Below are 17,869 nucleotides of genomic sequence, written 5' to 3'. Positions count from 1 at the left end.
TGATAATGTGGAATCATCTTCATCAAAGTTAGAGAAATGGTGAATTTATGCAATTTTGAGAAAATTAGATAGCTGTTATGGCTAGAGAAAAAGAAAGAAAAAAAAAAAGTATGCATAATATGCATTTAATTTGGCAGTACTGAACATGTTAGTATTGTTATGAGTGTGTATGAACATGAAAAAAAAAAAAGCGAGTGAATGATTAAGAGGGGAAAGACAAGTTGATTGATACACAAGCTAACCTATATATGGGTGGTGAATTTTGTCGTATGCATATTGGTTTGGCCACAATGATGAACTGTCAGTAAACAGTTCAAGCCCTATTCTAGGTCTTCTTCCCCCCCCACCACCACCACCACCACAGCATTGAGTTATTAGGTCTCAGAAGGTGGCTTGGGTGAGATTTAATCCGGATGCTTTGTTTTTCCTTGAAAAACCAACCATTGGAAAAAACTAGTCATTAAATGTGCATCCCGTTATTAAATATGAATTTGGGTATTTCATGGATGGACTCCTGGTGGAAAGCTGAAAATAACAATAAATGACTAGAAAAGACAAAGATATAGGTATCTGTGGTAAGGAGTGTTTTAGAAGATTAAAATAATTAATGAAATAGAATCATCTCAATTTGTTATTATTACTTCTATTCTCAGTTAATACCAGGATATTTATTAACAAGAGTATTAATTATTGTGATGCATTATCAATACAAAATGCTTTCAGTATCAATACTGTATAAATGACAATTCAGTGGTTATAATGCTATAATTATGAAATATTGTTGTGAGTATAACTGTTGCAAAGAAATTAATACACTATACCTCATCTATTAGTATGAAAACTAGTGCTTCTGGATCATCTATCAATTCCTGTATCTTTTGAAACAGTTTCATTACAAGCTTTCCACTCTGGAAAAAATTAAGTAATTTTTTCAGCACAAAAGAAAAGCTACTATTTATGGCATTGGAACAGATCCTTTGTAACAATTAGTCTTAAAAGTTAAAATTAATAGAATGTCAGTAATTAAGAGAATAAAAAAAACAAAACAATATATACATAGTAAGCCAGCAACAAACATGCTGGGTGCTTGCCATTTCATTAAAACGTGATCAGATGAGAAAAGCTGAAAACTTAAGGTGAGCAAGCGGAATGGTTTTCTAAAAGGTGTTAGGAGGAATTTGGTGGTTCAAGAGTATTTGGGAAATGGACTGGTTTGTGAGAGTACAAGTGAGTAATTTATTTTGTTCAACTGCCATGAGGAGGGCAAGTAAAGAGGGTCATTTTGTGTTTATAGCACAGTGGGTGGTTCTGAATCAGAGCAATAAGAACATTTTAGGAGCATCATGATTTTTTCAGCAAATTTACAGTATTAATAATCTTACATTATAATAAACCTAGTTTAATCCTCCATCCAAGTGTGAGCAAACAAAGCTTGCACCTGAAAATATCTCCAGGACTGGGGCAAGGCAGCACAACACTGGGCAACTCGTAGCAAAGGTGGAGCAAGCCAACATCACTCCCTATAGGTAAAGATGACCTGCCATTGCTTCTGCCTGGTATCTCCACCTCTAGGCCTGGCTCCCACTGAGGAGACCTCAATAAAGGTCGAAACTAGTCTGGGTGGTGGCCCGTCCCTTAATGCATAACATTATACATATCTGCAAGGAGATGTGTTCTGCATTGTGGGAGATACTAAGATGGGAGTGATGTTGGCTTGCTTCACCTTTGCTACAAGTTGCCTGCTGTTCTGCTGCCTTGCCCCAGTCCTGAAGATATTTTCAGGCGCAAACTTTGTTTGCTCACTTGGATGGAGGATTAAACTAGGTTTATTATAGTCTAACCAAGTGAAAAATAAACTTTCAACATCTTTCTCTAAATCCAGAGTAATTTAATAAAAAGGATGCACACCGTTTGGCAGCTCCTATAGGTAAAGATGACCTGCCATTGCTTCTGCGTAGTATCTCCACCTCTGGGCCTGGCTCCCACTGAGGAGACCTCAATAAAGGTCGAAACTAGTCTGGGTGGTGGCCCTTCCCTTAATGCATAACATTATACATATCTCCAAGGAGATGTGTTTTGCATTGTGGGAGATACTGAGATGGGAGTGATGCTGGCTTGCTCCACCTTTGCTATGAGTTACCCGGTGTTGTGCTGCCTTGCCCTAGTCCTGAAGATATTTTCAGGCGCAAACTTTGTTTGCTCACACTTGGATAAAGGATTAAACTAAATTTATTATAGTCTAACCAAGTGAAAAATAAACTTTCAAAATCTTACATTAGTCTAGCTATCTTAAGTTTGGAATAAAATTACACCATTACTTGTCCATAAGATTCATATTTAATAATCAAGTGAAAAATGTTTACGGCTTTTTATTTTTATAGTTAGCAGATTGCTCAAATATGCAGACTTGGATCATATCTTTTATTAGTTTTTTTTTTTTTAATTAATAAATAAATACTGAGTTTTCAAGCCTAATATAATGTGAAGATTTTTCTTTTTCATTTTGTTTCTCAAATTTCTGACGACATATCTAAATCAGACATTTTGTATGTATTAAAATGATTTCTGCCTTCTTTTAAAATCAGTGGCTACTTCAAAAGAAATTTTCTTAATACTTATATAATTATTTTTTCTTTAATTGCATTCAGAAAATAGCAAATGATTTAAATGAATATGTTTTCTTTCTTAATACTGCATATTAATAAAAATAAATTTAAAAAAGCAGAAAAAATAAAAGAAAAATCTTGCTATTTGCAACCAAGTAATTCTCATAATATAAGTAAAAAATAATGTAGCAGTGAAAACTTGTTAGGTAAACTACTCAAGAGAATCAAAATTCTGGATAATAATATACCACGCTGCTTTTTTCAATCAAACAGAAGGTATGTAAAATTTTGCGATGGTAGGTCAAATGGTCCTTATGATGCAAGCCAGAAACCAGAAAAGAGGAAAGGGGTAACTAGCCAACAATTAAAATTTTGGACTCAAACAGTCTGCAATTTTCTTGTTAGCATTTTATTTTAACAATAAAATGCTAAGTCCAACATTTCTTAAGATATAAACCAAAAGCTACACAGAATCAGGTGATGAGAACTATTCCAGATTCTATGGATTCAAACACAGTCTGACATTTGCAGTCGTTTTCAGTGAAGACATTGGTTAAACTACCCAAGAGAATCAAAATTTTGGATAATAATATACCGCAATGTTTTTTTTTTTTCAATCAAACAGAAGGCATGCAAAATTTCCTACTGTGGGATGGGAATTCCATGCAATTTGGGACTTGAGATCAGAATGCTTAAACATTGTCAAAACCAAACTCATTAAGGAGATGATGATGCATGATCCTCAGGTATCAAAATTTTGGATCCAAACACAGCTTTGGACCTGCCACAGCCTGCAATACTAAATTTGACAGTAGTAGCTCAAACAATTCTCAGAAGGTAAGCCAGAAGCTGAGGGAAGAGAAGGGGTGATCAAAATTTTAGTTCTACACATAGCGTAATCTTCCCTTATTGAAAAATTAAGTCCAACAGTACAAATTTATACAGCAAATGGACAGTTTCCCTTCCCTACATTTTTCAACAGGTTAAATAAATAATGAAACAACTTAAGGGTCAAAAAATGGGGAAAACCAACTGGGGCATATGACCTAATGTCCAATCCTCACCTTCACATGATGCATCCCATTACTAGGTACTGAACAAACTAGGATGGATTGGAAATTTGGGACTTGGCTGACCAAGTCCCAAATCTCTCTGGTTTATTGGCTTAAACCAGAAATATACATGATGATATGTGACAAGATTTCAAGCAAGCTAGGGTCCATGCTGTTTGTCAGAAAACCAGGATTATTATTATTATTTATATGAGTATTCCATGGAGTCAAAAGACTCATCGCAAAAGACCCACATTATCCATTAACACAATATGTATCATACGTCTCCTTAATCTTATTCACTGTTGGGGCACTCCCAATCACCTCTGGCAATCCAATTCTACTCATTCACCACTTTCCAAGTAAAGTGGTGAATTTACACATTTACTACCCACACATTTGGACCACTTTCAAGTGTGACCCCTTGTTTTATCCCTACTCCCTACGTATTGCAAATTTTCTTTTGTCAATCTTACAGAATCTCTTTAGTAACTTAAGTTTTGATTATATTTCCTCTCTCCTCTGCCTGTCAGCTAAACTCTGCAACCTACACACCTTCAATCTATCCTCACAGGGTACATTCAACAAACATATCATGAGTTTGGTCACTCATCTCTGAATCCTCTCCACCATCTCCCAGTCCCAGAAAGCAGGTGACCAAAAAATGTGCACAGCAGTCGACATGTGAAGGAATCATAGCTTATAAAGTGGGATATAATAACCACCCTATTTTTACTTGTCAACGTGTTCTTCAACATCTGAGTTATTTTGCCAACTCTTGCAATATGTCCACTGAATTTCAAATCTTTATCCATCACTACCCCCAGATCCCTAGCCTCAATTTCCTGTAATCTTTCCTGTATGACAATCATTGTCCTTTGTGTACACTGCCAATTTATTTAAGTCATCCTGCAAGATATCTGTATCACTTTATCAACTACTGCCTTCCATCATCAACAAACAATTGAATATCACCCCTCAAATCTTCTGCTATATCATTAATGTACAAATTAGTACATTAATGTACTAATAAAGTGGTGGTCCTAGTACACTCCACCAATCACCCTCATTCGCCGTGATTGCACTCCAAACACTACCCTCTGATGTCATGTATCAGCCACCAATCCATTCATATCCATTCCCATTTGTTCAAACTTATGTAATAATTTTCCATCTGGTATTCTGTCAGTGATATAATAGTGAAAATTAGTTCTAGGATATTAGTAATAACCAGTGCACCTTTCCCGCTATGTACCCTCAAGGGGTACATATCGGGAAACTAATGATGATAAATAACTCGCTATGTATTACAATACATTTATAATTATATGAATCTGGTTCTCAGCTGGAAAATAAGTTTACAGTTGTACATATCAAGGGTCATGGCAGTGAGTCTTAAGCTGAGCATTGTTTTCCACTTCACATATACTTTTACTGATTTCAACTGAATGTGGAATATAGGTCTTTTGAGAAATTCAGCTCAAATGGAATAAAATGAATAGAGATTGTTCATTTCCTATGCATATAACTGCAGATTATAGCATTCAACTGATTTCAACCAAATAAGGAATGCAGTTGTTTCTTATATTAAACACAGTCCTTTGATAAATACAGCATAACCAAACCAACATAAATAGTATGGAAAGATGAGATCAAGGATAAAGTACCACAGATGCAAACACAGCATCTGTGTTTAGTACCACAGACACTTCTATAGGTTGCATCGTTCAATCAATTTAGGCTTGTCATTTGTCACCTGATTTACTAACTGATTTAAAAAGGAAAAGATGCCATTCAGCAAGTCCTGAGTACATGAACTAAGTACAAGAGGATGACAAACATTAGCAAGGAGTGCAACTGTTACTTAATAGAAATGCCAGTAATATTCTGCTAGGATTTTAACAAAAAATGGCCGATTGTTAAATTTGAATGCTGTGTTACCTGCTATGCTCCTACTGTGGCTTAAGAAGTTGGAAAGAGTGCTTTTTTTAACCAGCTTAAAAGTGCTGGCTGCCTTGATATTCAACAGTTTAAAAAAGTGATATAACTCGTTTCAGGGGATTTGGATACCAAGTTGACACTGATTCCAATAACTATGCAGGAATAACAAACCATTTGACAAATGAGTAAAAATCATCTTCAAATTTCTGACATGTTGGAGAGGATAGAGCATATTATGATAAGTTACATCATTATCAATTTCCTATAAACAATTTTCCTCCACATTAAACTGTTATCTTTCAAGGCTTCAATATTATGAAATCTTATATTTTAGTCTTATGAAGCACTTCTTACAGTATCAATCCACCTGAATCTTGTTCTTCATCTGGGTCTTTTCCTGCCATCCTGGCAAATAAATACTTGCTTTGTTTACCTTTCTTCTCCCATTCTGTTTAAGAGACCATACAAGTGAGATTAGCTAATGCCAACACACTGAGGAATGTGTTAGCATTAGTCAATTAATTCTTGCTGCTATTGTCCTCAGTCAATGATATATCACTGCTCATCAATGCCCAATTCAAGTTGTACTTCGTACACAATCTTTCCATCTGCCCTAAAAATACATAATTCATCAACATAATTCAACAAATACTTGTAGCACACCTCAGATTTCAAAAAATTACTAAAATCTTTTAAAATTTAACTCAAGCACACACAAAGCAGTCACCATTTTGCTTTCAATGCCTGTCAATAAATCATTCTCTAAGTTTAAAGACTTTATAAGAAAAGTGAAGCAAACAAGTCTACAAATTACACACATTACAAGTGCACAACTTCTAGAGGAACTTTCACACAATTTTATCCTGCTCAAAATTAAAGGATTAGTTCCTATTTCAAATCCTCTGAACAACCCCGAGTGAAGATGTTGCTATTAACAATATCATAATCAAGGAGACTATTTATTTCTTGTGTTTCTTTACATGTGAATTTGTGCACATATTTATGTTGGTGTCATGGTGTCAGTAATGACTAGTACATGTCCTGAACAGAAACCCAGCAAGTACTTATTATTATTAGCTTTGCTCCTTTCTCCAAATTTTCCCAAAACATTTCTATGTCTAGCAATCCTTTCCTACTCAACTGTTTAGATCTCCAACAAAGATCAACTTTTCCTTTTTCTTTGTGTAAGATGCCTTCTTTAATGCCTAGAAAAATTCATCAATTTAGATTCCTCGATTTCTTCTTTAGTAGAACTTTCTGTGAGATCATATGCAAAAATGTCTCATTGTCCAATTCCCCCATTTTGATATTTGCCCATGTCACTCTAGTTGATACTGTCTAATTCTGATATATATATATATATACTGCTTTTCCTGATAGTGTTTGAACTCCACCAGTTATGTATACTAAATGGACTGAGGATAACCAACACCTATTTCAAGAATAAAGATATTTACAAGTACACACTTGGTTCTCACCTGATAGCATCCACATGAACATGGATAAAAACTGAATGCATAAAATGAATAGATTTAAATATCGAGATGTAAGTGGATGACAAAGTAGCAGAATGATACTTATGCTAAGTATTATTCCATATCATCAAGCTCACGTTCTCAGTCTGAACATCAACAAAAAACGATTGCCTTAAATTTTCTCAATTTTGGGAAATCATCCTAAGTAACACTCCTCATTCTTATTTCATAAAATTGTAAATACTTAAATTTATTTATTTATTGAATCCTAAGAGCTGTAGATGAAGTTATCCTCCTGTAGTTGATGTTTATATTTTCACACTCTTGCAATTTAAGTGTTGTTACTTATTGTGTTTATCCCTTTTCAACTGCACCGAGAATGGCTATGAAACTTAGCCAAAAGTTCTACAAAGATTAAATATTTTTTTCCTCATGTACATGTGATCATTTTGTTATTTTATCAAAATGGGCCAGTTCTGCACAAAACACTAGAACAGAGGCAGAATCTAACCGCTACTTTGTTAAGAGTATAGTGCAACTGAAGCTTAGAATACATACTTAAAGGCTACCATCTATATTAACACGAAAGCATTGCTGGATACTGCTAGAATTATCAGAGTGAGATGCTCAGATGTTAGGAAAGAGCCAGTGCACAAAATAATGACATGGAAAGCACAAATCATGTGGCATGGCTTCAGGAAGGCTGTGCACAAACCTAGTCAATCTGTTTTAGGAGTTGAGAGAGAGAGAGAGAGAAGCAAAAACTGAATTATTTGAGCAGTAAGGCAATGCAGTTAAATGCTAAAAGAAGAGAATGAAGGAAGAAGCTGGTGTTATAATGATTGTTTATTTCATCTCTAAAGAGATTTTTACTCCAAGTGTTTATTAATTACACAAGGGTTCAATTCTGATTGGCAAAATGTCTTTGAACTATTTCTTTTAGAATCCAAATATTATTATACAAAACCAAATAAAAAATATATACATTTAATGAAACAAAAACAATATATACACTTTAAATAAAATTACATAACTAAGAAAATAACTGAATCCAAGGCCTTCTAAAATAAATCTATACTCTAGAGACTTTCTTATCCAAACATTAAAATCATTCATTCTCTCCGATTCATTCTATTATTGACATATACTTAATCGTATCTACCAGACTAAACACCTTGTTTTCACAACAAAAATGTTTAGTCAGTTTCTTTGTTAGGCCCTTTCCAAAAATATAAAAATTTTCTTCTTCCTTTCCATGAGATCCTTTTTTTACCTCCCTTATGTAGCATACAATATTATTTCTCTTGTCTCACTGAAGTATAAATATTCTTACCTCTAGAAATTCTATTTGTCACACAATTTACTAATTTTTGTACCAGAGAAAACATACTCTTCTCTTAATACTCCATAAACAATTTATCCAAGTTGAACTCTTCATGTTAAGCTGCTTTACAGTTTCAAGTTTCCCAAATTACCTTTCCATAATAATCCAGTGTCCTTAAGACAGAAGATGAAACTTTCCATTCAGTGTTTCCTCGAACATTCAATTAGAACATCGACTGCAATATCTTCTTTTATTTACTAAATACTTGTTGACAGCCTCAACTCCCCCAGTTTAAAGACTCACAGTTCTACAATTCCTTTTTGAGATCTTCTATTAATATTCTCCCGAGTGTCATGTAAAACTTAAAAACTTGCTAAGAACAAAATTCTCCAGTTGCCATTCTTAAATTTCCATTAGCTCTCTTACTTGTTTTCCTCGTTACTCAAATACCGAACACTCTCTCTGTCAGCTGTCAATCACCCATCAAACTCCTCGGCGAGCAAGCACACACACTCTATGTAAATGGCAAGTGAGGAGTTACGTATGATAGCTGACACATTGTCTCCATTAGCATAAACAGAATGTTTAATGGTATTTATTTAATAAATACCATTAAACAGAATGTTTAATGGTATTTCTGGTGATTTGTCTAAACAAATCACCAGAAATACCTCAACACTTAACAATTTTAAATCACAATAAAAAATTTGAAAGTAATATAACTTTCATAATCTAGGTAAGTATATCAATTTCACATGGTTTACATTTTATTTTGACACTAATATATCAATAACGAGCAGCCCATCACAAGTGCCGATACGTGTTACGAAACCAAAACTAATGATATATTAGAATAGAGAAAACAATTGTAACAAGATTCATAATTGTAAATTATGATTATTTTTACATCAGTTTCATCCTTCTTTGAATTTTTTTTTTTTTAAATCCTAAATATTTAACTTATATCTAACAACACTTACGATTCTATTAATTCTTATGCCTAGATCTTAAATAATAATAACGTTCTTATTATATGAAGAGCCAAAGGCTTCAATTCGGCGACATGAACTTATTTAAGTTAAGGGATATTATATCCCATATTGTTTCTTAGCTGAATAAAAAACTCAAACAGTTTCATGCTGAATATAGAAACTATATAAAGTTCGGCGATTCCAAGCATAAGCAAATACCTGGATAGTGCAGAACTTACATCCCATTTAAAGGGATGTAAGTTCTGTTCGCTACAAACTTGGTATTAACTAGGTCTACTTACACACTAATGAGATCTCAAAAAAGGTCGAAACTGGTCTGGGTAGTGACCTTCTCTCATAATGTTGAACAATAATACAGCTCCTAGGAGTTAAGTTCACATTATGGGTAAATATCAAGAATAGTGATCAGAGCTTGCTCCACCCTTTCTATGAGTTGCCTCAGCTTGCACTAGCTTCAAGGATCAGGTGCTGCACTATCCAGGTATTTGCTTACGCTTGGAATCGCCGAACTTTATATAATTTCTATATTCGGCATGAAACTCTGAGTTTCTTATTCGGCTAAGAAACAATATGGGATATAATATCCCTTAACTTAAATAAAGTTCTTGCTGATCATTATTTACAATCTCTGAATAGATACTAGTTTCAGAATCAGCTGATGCCAGAGATAATTGGGAATTCCCAATTTATTATATTTACAAATTTCATTTCTGTATTTTTCAAATATTTCACTTAAATTACTTGAATGATATTCTAAATTAACAGAATCACCACTATCAGAATCAAATTCTACAGGCTGAGATTCTTTATCTTCATTAACTAAATTAGATGTATTTTCACATTCCTCTGGTTTATTTAATTCTAAGTTAACTAGCCTATGATACTCTGCTACTATTTCATCCATGTTAGATTCTTTTTGATTATCATCATTCTTTTCTTATGTTGTACATATCTGAATTATGTACCTGGTGGTTTCTGGAATTTCTTCATTAGGTTTTGTTTTACTCAAATTTAATTCTCTCTTTTCCTGTGTATTTGAATTACTAAGTTTGAAACTATTCCCTTTCCTACTATCTGATTGTGAATGAGATGAGCAATTAGTATCAGGAAAACAACCCTCATCTTTAAATATTTTATTCATAGTCTCCTAAATATAATTAAATTTCTACTCCTAAAAAGTACCTTTTTAGCCTATCAGTACATTTACAATTTTACTAGGATTTCTGACATCTTGAATCCTAAAATTCACAGGAGAAAATTGGTTTAAAATTCTAAATCTCCTATTGCAAAAGACATACCTTTTGAAATGATTAATATACTGTCTGGTTTTCTGTAAACTAGGTTCTTTATTCATCTTACAAATAACATGAACCTTGGAGTTCTCTTAATCTTGATTGAAAAGGTTATCCCTAGATGATTTATCATCAGATCCTAGAGATCCAGATAGGTAATCAGCTAATTTCCTTTTCCTGGATATAAGACACATCAATATTATATTCCTGCGGTTCCAGTGCCCACATAATTATATGTTGATTTTTATCCTTCATAGTACTTAGGAATGACAGGGGCTGGTGATCAGATCTTATTTTAATAGGTTGTCCTAACAACAAGTATCTAAATTTTCTCAAGGGAAAAATTATTGCTAGTGCTTCATTTTCTAAGGTCGAATAGTTCAATTCTGAACCTGATAATTTCCTACTAATAAAAGCTACTGGTGTAAAATATTATTTCTGTTCTATTGCAGAGCAATGCAGCCATTTGAAGCATCAGCAGAAAGACAAAAAATTCACCAAATTTAAGATAAATAAGAATTGGAGTTTTAATTAATGCTAGTTTTAGGCTGTCAAATGCTTCTTGTTAAGCTTTAACCTAAATGAATCTAACTTTTCCTCTTGTCAAGTACACTATAGAAATCAACAGCTGCAAACAATTAGGAATAAATTTTCTATAGAAATTTAACATGCCAATAAACCTATGAATTAGCCTATTTTTGGAGGTTAGGCTAATAATATGCCTTCTACATTTGACTGAGTTGGCATAATTCCTTTGTTGCTGATTTTATGACCTAAATACTCAACTTCTTTTAAGAAAAATTGGCATTTAGAGCACTTTAAAGATATATTAGCTTCATCTAATCACTTTAAAACATTCCACAAGATTTTACAATGGCTATCTAGATCCTTTGAATAAATTAGAAGATCATCCTGAAAACAGATGACTATTTTACAACATATTAGATAAGACAGAATTCGTTAAGCGCTGAAATGACATGGCAGAATTTCTTGCAACTTGTGGTAATCTACACAGCTAATATTTCTGCTATCTAGTAGTAAATGCAAAGTATTTTGTCGTCTTTCTTCAAAGGGACCTGAAAGTAGCCAGAATTTAAATCCAGTTTTGCAAAACATTGTGCTCCTTCCAAACAGATCAATAATGCCTCAATCTTACACAGAGGGAAATCAATAGCTTTGTAACCTTATTGATGGCTTCATAAGACAAACCTTAGGCTTTGTTTGGTTTTTCAATTAAGATGAATGGGCTATTCCATTGAGAATTTGACTTCTCTATTATTCCTGCATTTTCATATTCGTGCAGTAGTTTCTTAAAACACTCCATATATTTCAATGGAGTCTGATATTGCCCAATCTAAATAGGAGATTGAGTATTAATCTGCACTGAGTGTTCTACTGCATTAGTGCAAGACATTGAAACAATATCCTCTATGAAAATATCAGAAAAGAATTCAAAAGCAGATTTAAAGAATTTCAGAATTCTATTCCTTTCTTCAGTAGTGCTGATCTCATTGAATTCTGCACTGGGTTCTCTTTCATTTCCTCAATATTTTCTTTCTCATCTTTCTTTAGAGTCTCAATATTAAACACTTGATCATTATCATCAGTGTGTATAAAAACTTCAGGAGACTGCTGTCTCCTGAAGTTTTTATACACAAGGACACCGTACCATCAACAAAATTACATGCAAAAAGCATGACGTTTCAGAAAATTAATTCCAAATGTTACTTGTACATTTGGATTATAAGATTCTGGAAGAACTATTAGTAGACTACAAACTTTCAAAGGAAAACAAGGAATTGAAATAAAAGTGTTTATTTGCTTATCAGCTGAAATTTCTGATTCAAATATACCTTTCAGCTTAATTGCATAACTTAAAACTGTTATGTCATTTGGAATCAGAGTTTTAATTTTGTTAAACTATAAGAAATGAGTGAAATATGTGCACCTGTGTCCAGTAAAATTACTGGACATTTTCAATAAAAATGTCCAGTAATTCAAGGCACAAGGCACATTTTCAATAAAACCTTGTAGAACTGTTAAAGGATTATCTCCATTAGCATAAGGAGCTAATTCTATATCAAACTCTCTTTCAGGGTTTGAGCTGTATTTAGCTTCACCCATGACTAATGAGTAGTTTGACATTTCTGTCCTTGCCAATATGATATTGGAATAATAATTATTTCCAATATTTCCTATATTCTCAGATTTCTTCTGTTGAAAACAAAGTTTATCCCTAACATAAGTCTTTAGCAAAATGACCAGGTTTGCTGTATCTAAAACATCTCAGAACATATCACTTTTGAGATGTTTTATTCCTATTAAGATTGTTAGATTTGCAAGAGAAAGATTGATTATCTGTAGGATTCTTGAATATTGCTAAATCAGATCATCTTAAACAAAAGTTCTGTCCTTTCACTATTGATCTCTGCTTCTTTCTATCTCTTCACTAAGAAATGTTTTCAGTTCCTCTATTTTTTCCCAAATCATGTGATTGTACCTTGGACTCAGATTCTGTAACATCTTCAGTTAAGGTTTCTGTGGTTCAGTAGTTCGAGAGATAGATTCCGGTACTGAGACCGCATGTTTATTAAATACGAACAGGATACGTGACAACCTGACAAGCTTTGTAAGTTATACAACTTACATCATCAGGGGCATTGGTGTATAAAAAGCCATTGGAAAACTATGGTGTATAAAGGCCATTGGAAAAATTTGAAACATTCGTTACATGAGTAACAAATGTTTCAATTTTTTCAATGTCACAGTTAGAAACATCTAATGGACTATGAATTTAATCTTTGTTAGTTTTGTTTAACTTTTTATACACCAATGTCCATGATGATGATGTAAGATTTAAGAAACTTGTCAGGTTTTCACATATCCTGTTAGTATTTAACAAACATGCGGTCTCAGTACCGCAATCTATCTCTCGATCTTCAGTTAAATTCACAGAAATTTCCTTACCGTTTCTTTTTCTTAGCATTTTTTTAATTTTTGAAAATTCCCTTCTTTCACTTTATCTGCAGCTGCTGTGTTAGGAGAATATATCTCTAAGTCTCTTCTCCTTTTCCCTAACAAGCTGAAAACACTGTCCAAGATTTTTGACCTTTTTCTTGTATGCTGTTTCTTTCAAATTATCTTTAACGCCATGCCTAAACTGACGAAACAGTAACCATTGTACAAAAGATCTGTCTTCAGTTGAAACATTAAATTTATGAGCAATGCTCCAAAGTCTGTGGTAATACTCTGAAACAGCCTCCCTATTATCTTGAATGCACTGATGAATTTTCGAAATGTTAGGCCCTAATTCTCCCACATTTGAAAATTCAGATATTAGCAAACTTTTAAAGGTTGCATAATTGTTAGTCTCTCTCAACAGGTTGGAGGTTGGAAGTGGTTTAGAGAATCGACCGTGAGATGCGGTGATTAATACCCTTGGAGGGTAATGGATGGCAATGCTGTAGCCAATAAAGTTCTAACTGAGGCTCGGCTGTTGCTGTTACCCTCCTTCCATGATCAGAGCTTTAATAGCTCAATAACACCTTATCCCTACACTGTCCTCTACAGATGATGGGGAAGATGAAAAGCATTCTTGCTTCGCCCCTTTAAGCCAGTCCTTATAAGGAAGTCTCTCTCTCAATAAAGGAGATGCGTTTAAGAACGTTTTGGCTTTGCCAATTAATTTATTACGAAGTATAATTAACAAACGGAAATCTGACCATTTTCCTAAATCTCTCTCTCTCTCTTTTTTTTTTTTTTTTTTTTTTTTTTTTTGCATATTTATAAAATGTTTCTATGCTTTCATTACTATCACCTGAGAAAGAAGATATTACAAAAGTTGGATTAATTAACTTAAAAAATTCCTCGTCCTTAATTGAAAAACTTCTAAGATTACTATCTTCTATAGCCATTTTACTTGAGTCAAAATTAAGCTTTCTGGAGTCTAAAATAAAGTTAAGTCACAACCAATCCTGTTAGTTGACTACACCATTTCTTTAGAACACATATGGGCAATCCCCGGCGAGGATCCGGCCCCAATCTATTTCAGCAAAGTTTGTCTGATTCATGGTGTGAGAAAACATGGTGTGTTCTACTAACTCACATTAAGCTGACGTCATATGACTTGCGCAAAACACACTATGTTTTCTCCAACCAAGGTCTCTTTCTCTCTTTGACTAGCGGTGTGTGTGAACATGTTACAACACATCGGTTCGGTACTTGCATTGGTGTTGTGCTTGTTCAGTGCCTGCATTGATGCTATATTCTGTTCGGTGCCTGCGTTGATGTTGTGTTCTGTTCAGTGCCTGCGGAGTAGAAAACAGTTTTATTTTACAGTTCTGAATATCGCTTATAAATTTGGGACAATGTCAGGGTTTATTGCAAAAAAAAGAAGAAAAGTAGATGCAGAGAATCGTCAATTTCAAAACAACTGGACGGAGGATTGTTATTTTATTCTGAATAAAGGTTTGCCTGTATGTTTGCTTTGTAATCCATATCCGTCAACAAAGAATACAACTTGAAGAGACACTTTATTTCGAGACATGCAGATCACACAAAAATTGATGGACAACTATGAAAAGATGAAATACAGAAGTTGAAGAACTTGGATACCCAGCTGCAAATGTCCAACAAGCAAAGAATGCAGCACCACAGCATTGTCGAAGCCAGCTTTGTGGTAAGCGAAAAAATTGCTAAGCATTCTATGTCATTTGGTGAAGGAGAAATTATCAAAGAATGTCTGCTGGATGTTGCAAGTATAATATGTCCTGAAAAGAAAAAAGACTTTGAGAATATTCGTTTGTCGAGACGTACTGTTGTCCAACGGATAGAAATTATGGCTGATGATATCAAAAAAAGTTTAAAAGAGAAGATTGCTAGATTGGAAGCATTTTCAATTGCTCTGGGTGACAGCACCGATGCCTCCAATACAGCACAACTAGCAATATTTATTCAAGGAGTTGATGCGGATTTCAACATCACAGAAGAATTATCGGCTGTTAAAAAAGGAACAACTACCGATGAAGATATACTTGAAACAGTCAACACAGTCTTCGAGAGATTTGGGCTTAAATGAAGTTCACTATCTGGCATATGCACCGATGAAGCCCCTGCAATGGTTGATGCACAGAAGGGATTTATTGGAATAGTTCATGAAAGAGCAACAGAACTACAGATCCATCCGGAAAATTTTAAAAAAATTTCACTGCATTATCCATCAACAAAATCTGTGTGCAAAATCAACTAAATTCACAAATGTTATGGAAGTTGTAGTAGCCAGTATTAACTTTATTAAGTCACATGCACTTAATCACCACCAATTTAAGGAGTATTTGGCAGACCTATTTTCGGATTACGAAGATGTGTCTTATTATTGTGAAGCGAGGTGGTTGAGTAAAGGTAAAATGTTAAAACGATTTTATGATCTGAGACAAGACACTGCAGATTTTATGGACATAAAAGGAAACACAATTAACCAAGTAAAAGATGATGAGTGGATATGTGATTTAGCATTCCTTGTAGATGTCACCGGATACCTAAACGAACTGAATCTTAAATTGCAAAAACAAGGACAATTAGTTCATGAACTGCATGGACATGTCAAAGCTTTTTGTAATAAACTAAGATTGTTAGAAAGTCAGATAAGAGCTAAAAATTGTTATCATTTTCCTACTCTAGCAACTCATAAAAATCTCCCGTATAATTATTATGGAGATGAACTGAAGGCACTAATAGAGCAGTTTCATACAAGGTTTGCCGACTTCAAAAACAAGACTCCATATTGGCTATATTTGCTCATCCGATGAATACTGATGTAAATAATGTGCCAGAAAACTTACAGACGGAGCTTACTGAGCATCAGGCGGACTTAGTGCTAAAATCACAATTTAACAACATTGCTTTCATGGATTTTTATAAATTTTATTTGGTGGAAGAACAATATACAAATTTACATGCCTTTTCAAGAAAAATCATTTGTCTTTTCGGCAGCACATATATGTGTGAACAGTTTTTTGAGGATGAAATAATTTAAATCAAAAATTTGGACAAGAATAACGGACGAAACCCTCAAAAATTCTATGCAATTATCCTTAATATATACGAGACCATCAATATTGATAGTCTCTTAGTTGAAGTATAAGATCAATCTTCACATTAAATTGTTATGTCGTTCATTATATTATAAAATTTATGTAAAGCTTTATACCAAAGCATTATATTATAAATAAATGAAATATGAAGTAGTGACTTGTTTTAATTCATTTCATATTAATTTATTTTATTTAATAATTTGGTCCGGCCCTTGACGCAGACACAGAATGATAATTTGGCCCCCAAAACGAGGAAAGGTGGGGTGATTAAGGGTTAAAGCTGTATAACTGAGTGGAAATCTCCACATAGCCTTTAAAGGCATGCGGAGAACCAACCAGGGGTTCTGAATTAAGTTCCAATCCTCACCTTCTCGTGGTGCACACTGTTGGGCATCTACCTGGATACTGAACGAACGAGGATGGGCTGGCAATTTGGGATTTAGCCGACCAAATTGTATTCTTATTGGCTTAAACCAATATACAAAATGATGGTACAACGTGACAAAATTTCACGCCGGCTGGGGCATCGCCCGGTTAAGCCCAGTTAGTTTTGCGGGGGCCCCTTGTTTGGGCCCCAGCGAAAACAACGGGGGCCCAAACAAGGGCCCGGCGAAAACAACGGGGAGCCAAACAAGGCCCCCGTTGTTTTCGCCAGGGAACCAGGGCGAACAGCAAAAAGTCAGTTACTGGAACAAATCTGAAAGCACACCCCCAACTCAACATCACCAGAGTTAAAGATCGATACTATCAACATAAGAAGCCTGAATGGCAAAGAAATGGAGCTAGCTGAGGAATTAGATAATAACCAGATCGACATAATAGGGGTGACTGAAAGAAAAAAGAAAAAAACTGATGAGATCTTTCTGAGCAATAAATACAAAATGTTATATTCAGGCAATGACAATCAAGGAAAAGAAGGAGTAGCCATAGTATTCAACACAAAATACGAGGCTAATCTTCTTGAATGGCAGGCAGTATCAAGTAGAGTGATTTGGGCAAATATGAGAATGGAGAACTGGACAATGAGACTCATTTGTGCCTATGGTTCCAAAGAAGGTTCTACTAAAGTAGAAGTTGAGGAATTTTTTGATGCTT

General features: G+C 34.2%; 1 protein-coding gene across 1 annotated transcript in view; it reads right to left on the bottom strand.

The window, feature by feature from the left end:
- Nucleotides 1-17,869, bottom strand: part of pch2 (pachytene checkpoint 2 protein) — a 272,348-nt gene that overhangs the window by 114,539 nt on the left and 139,940 nt on the right. The window contains exon 7 of the mRNA XM_090398476.1: nt 822-908. Within this exon, the coding sequence (XP_090254602.1) occupies nt 822-908 (87 nt within the window). The remainder of the gene's footprint in view (nt 1-821; nt 909-17,869) is intronic.

Source organism: Typopeltis vanoorti, chromosome 9 (assembly GCF_054136105.1).
Source record: "Typopeltis vanoorti isolate ZY-2024b chromosome 9, IOZ_Tvanoo_1.0, whole genome shotgun sequence".
Classification (NCBI taxonomy): Eukaryota; Metazoa; Arthropoda; class Arachnida; order Uropygi; family Thelyphonidae; genus Typopeltis; species Typopeltis vanoorti.
Note: the sequence above shows the minus strand (reverse complement) of the source record. Positions and strands in the feature narration are given on the sequence as shown.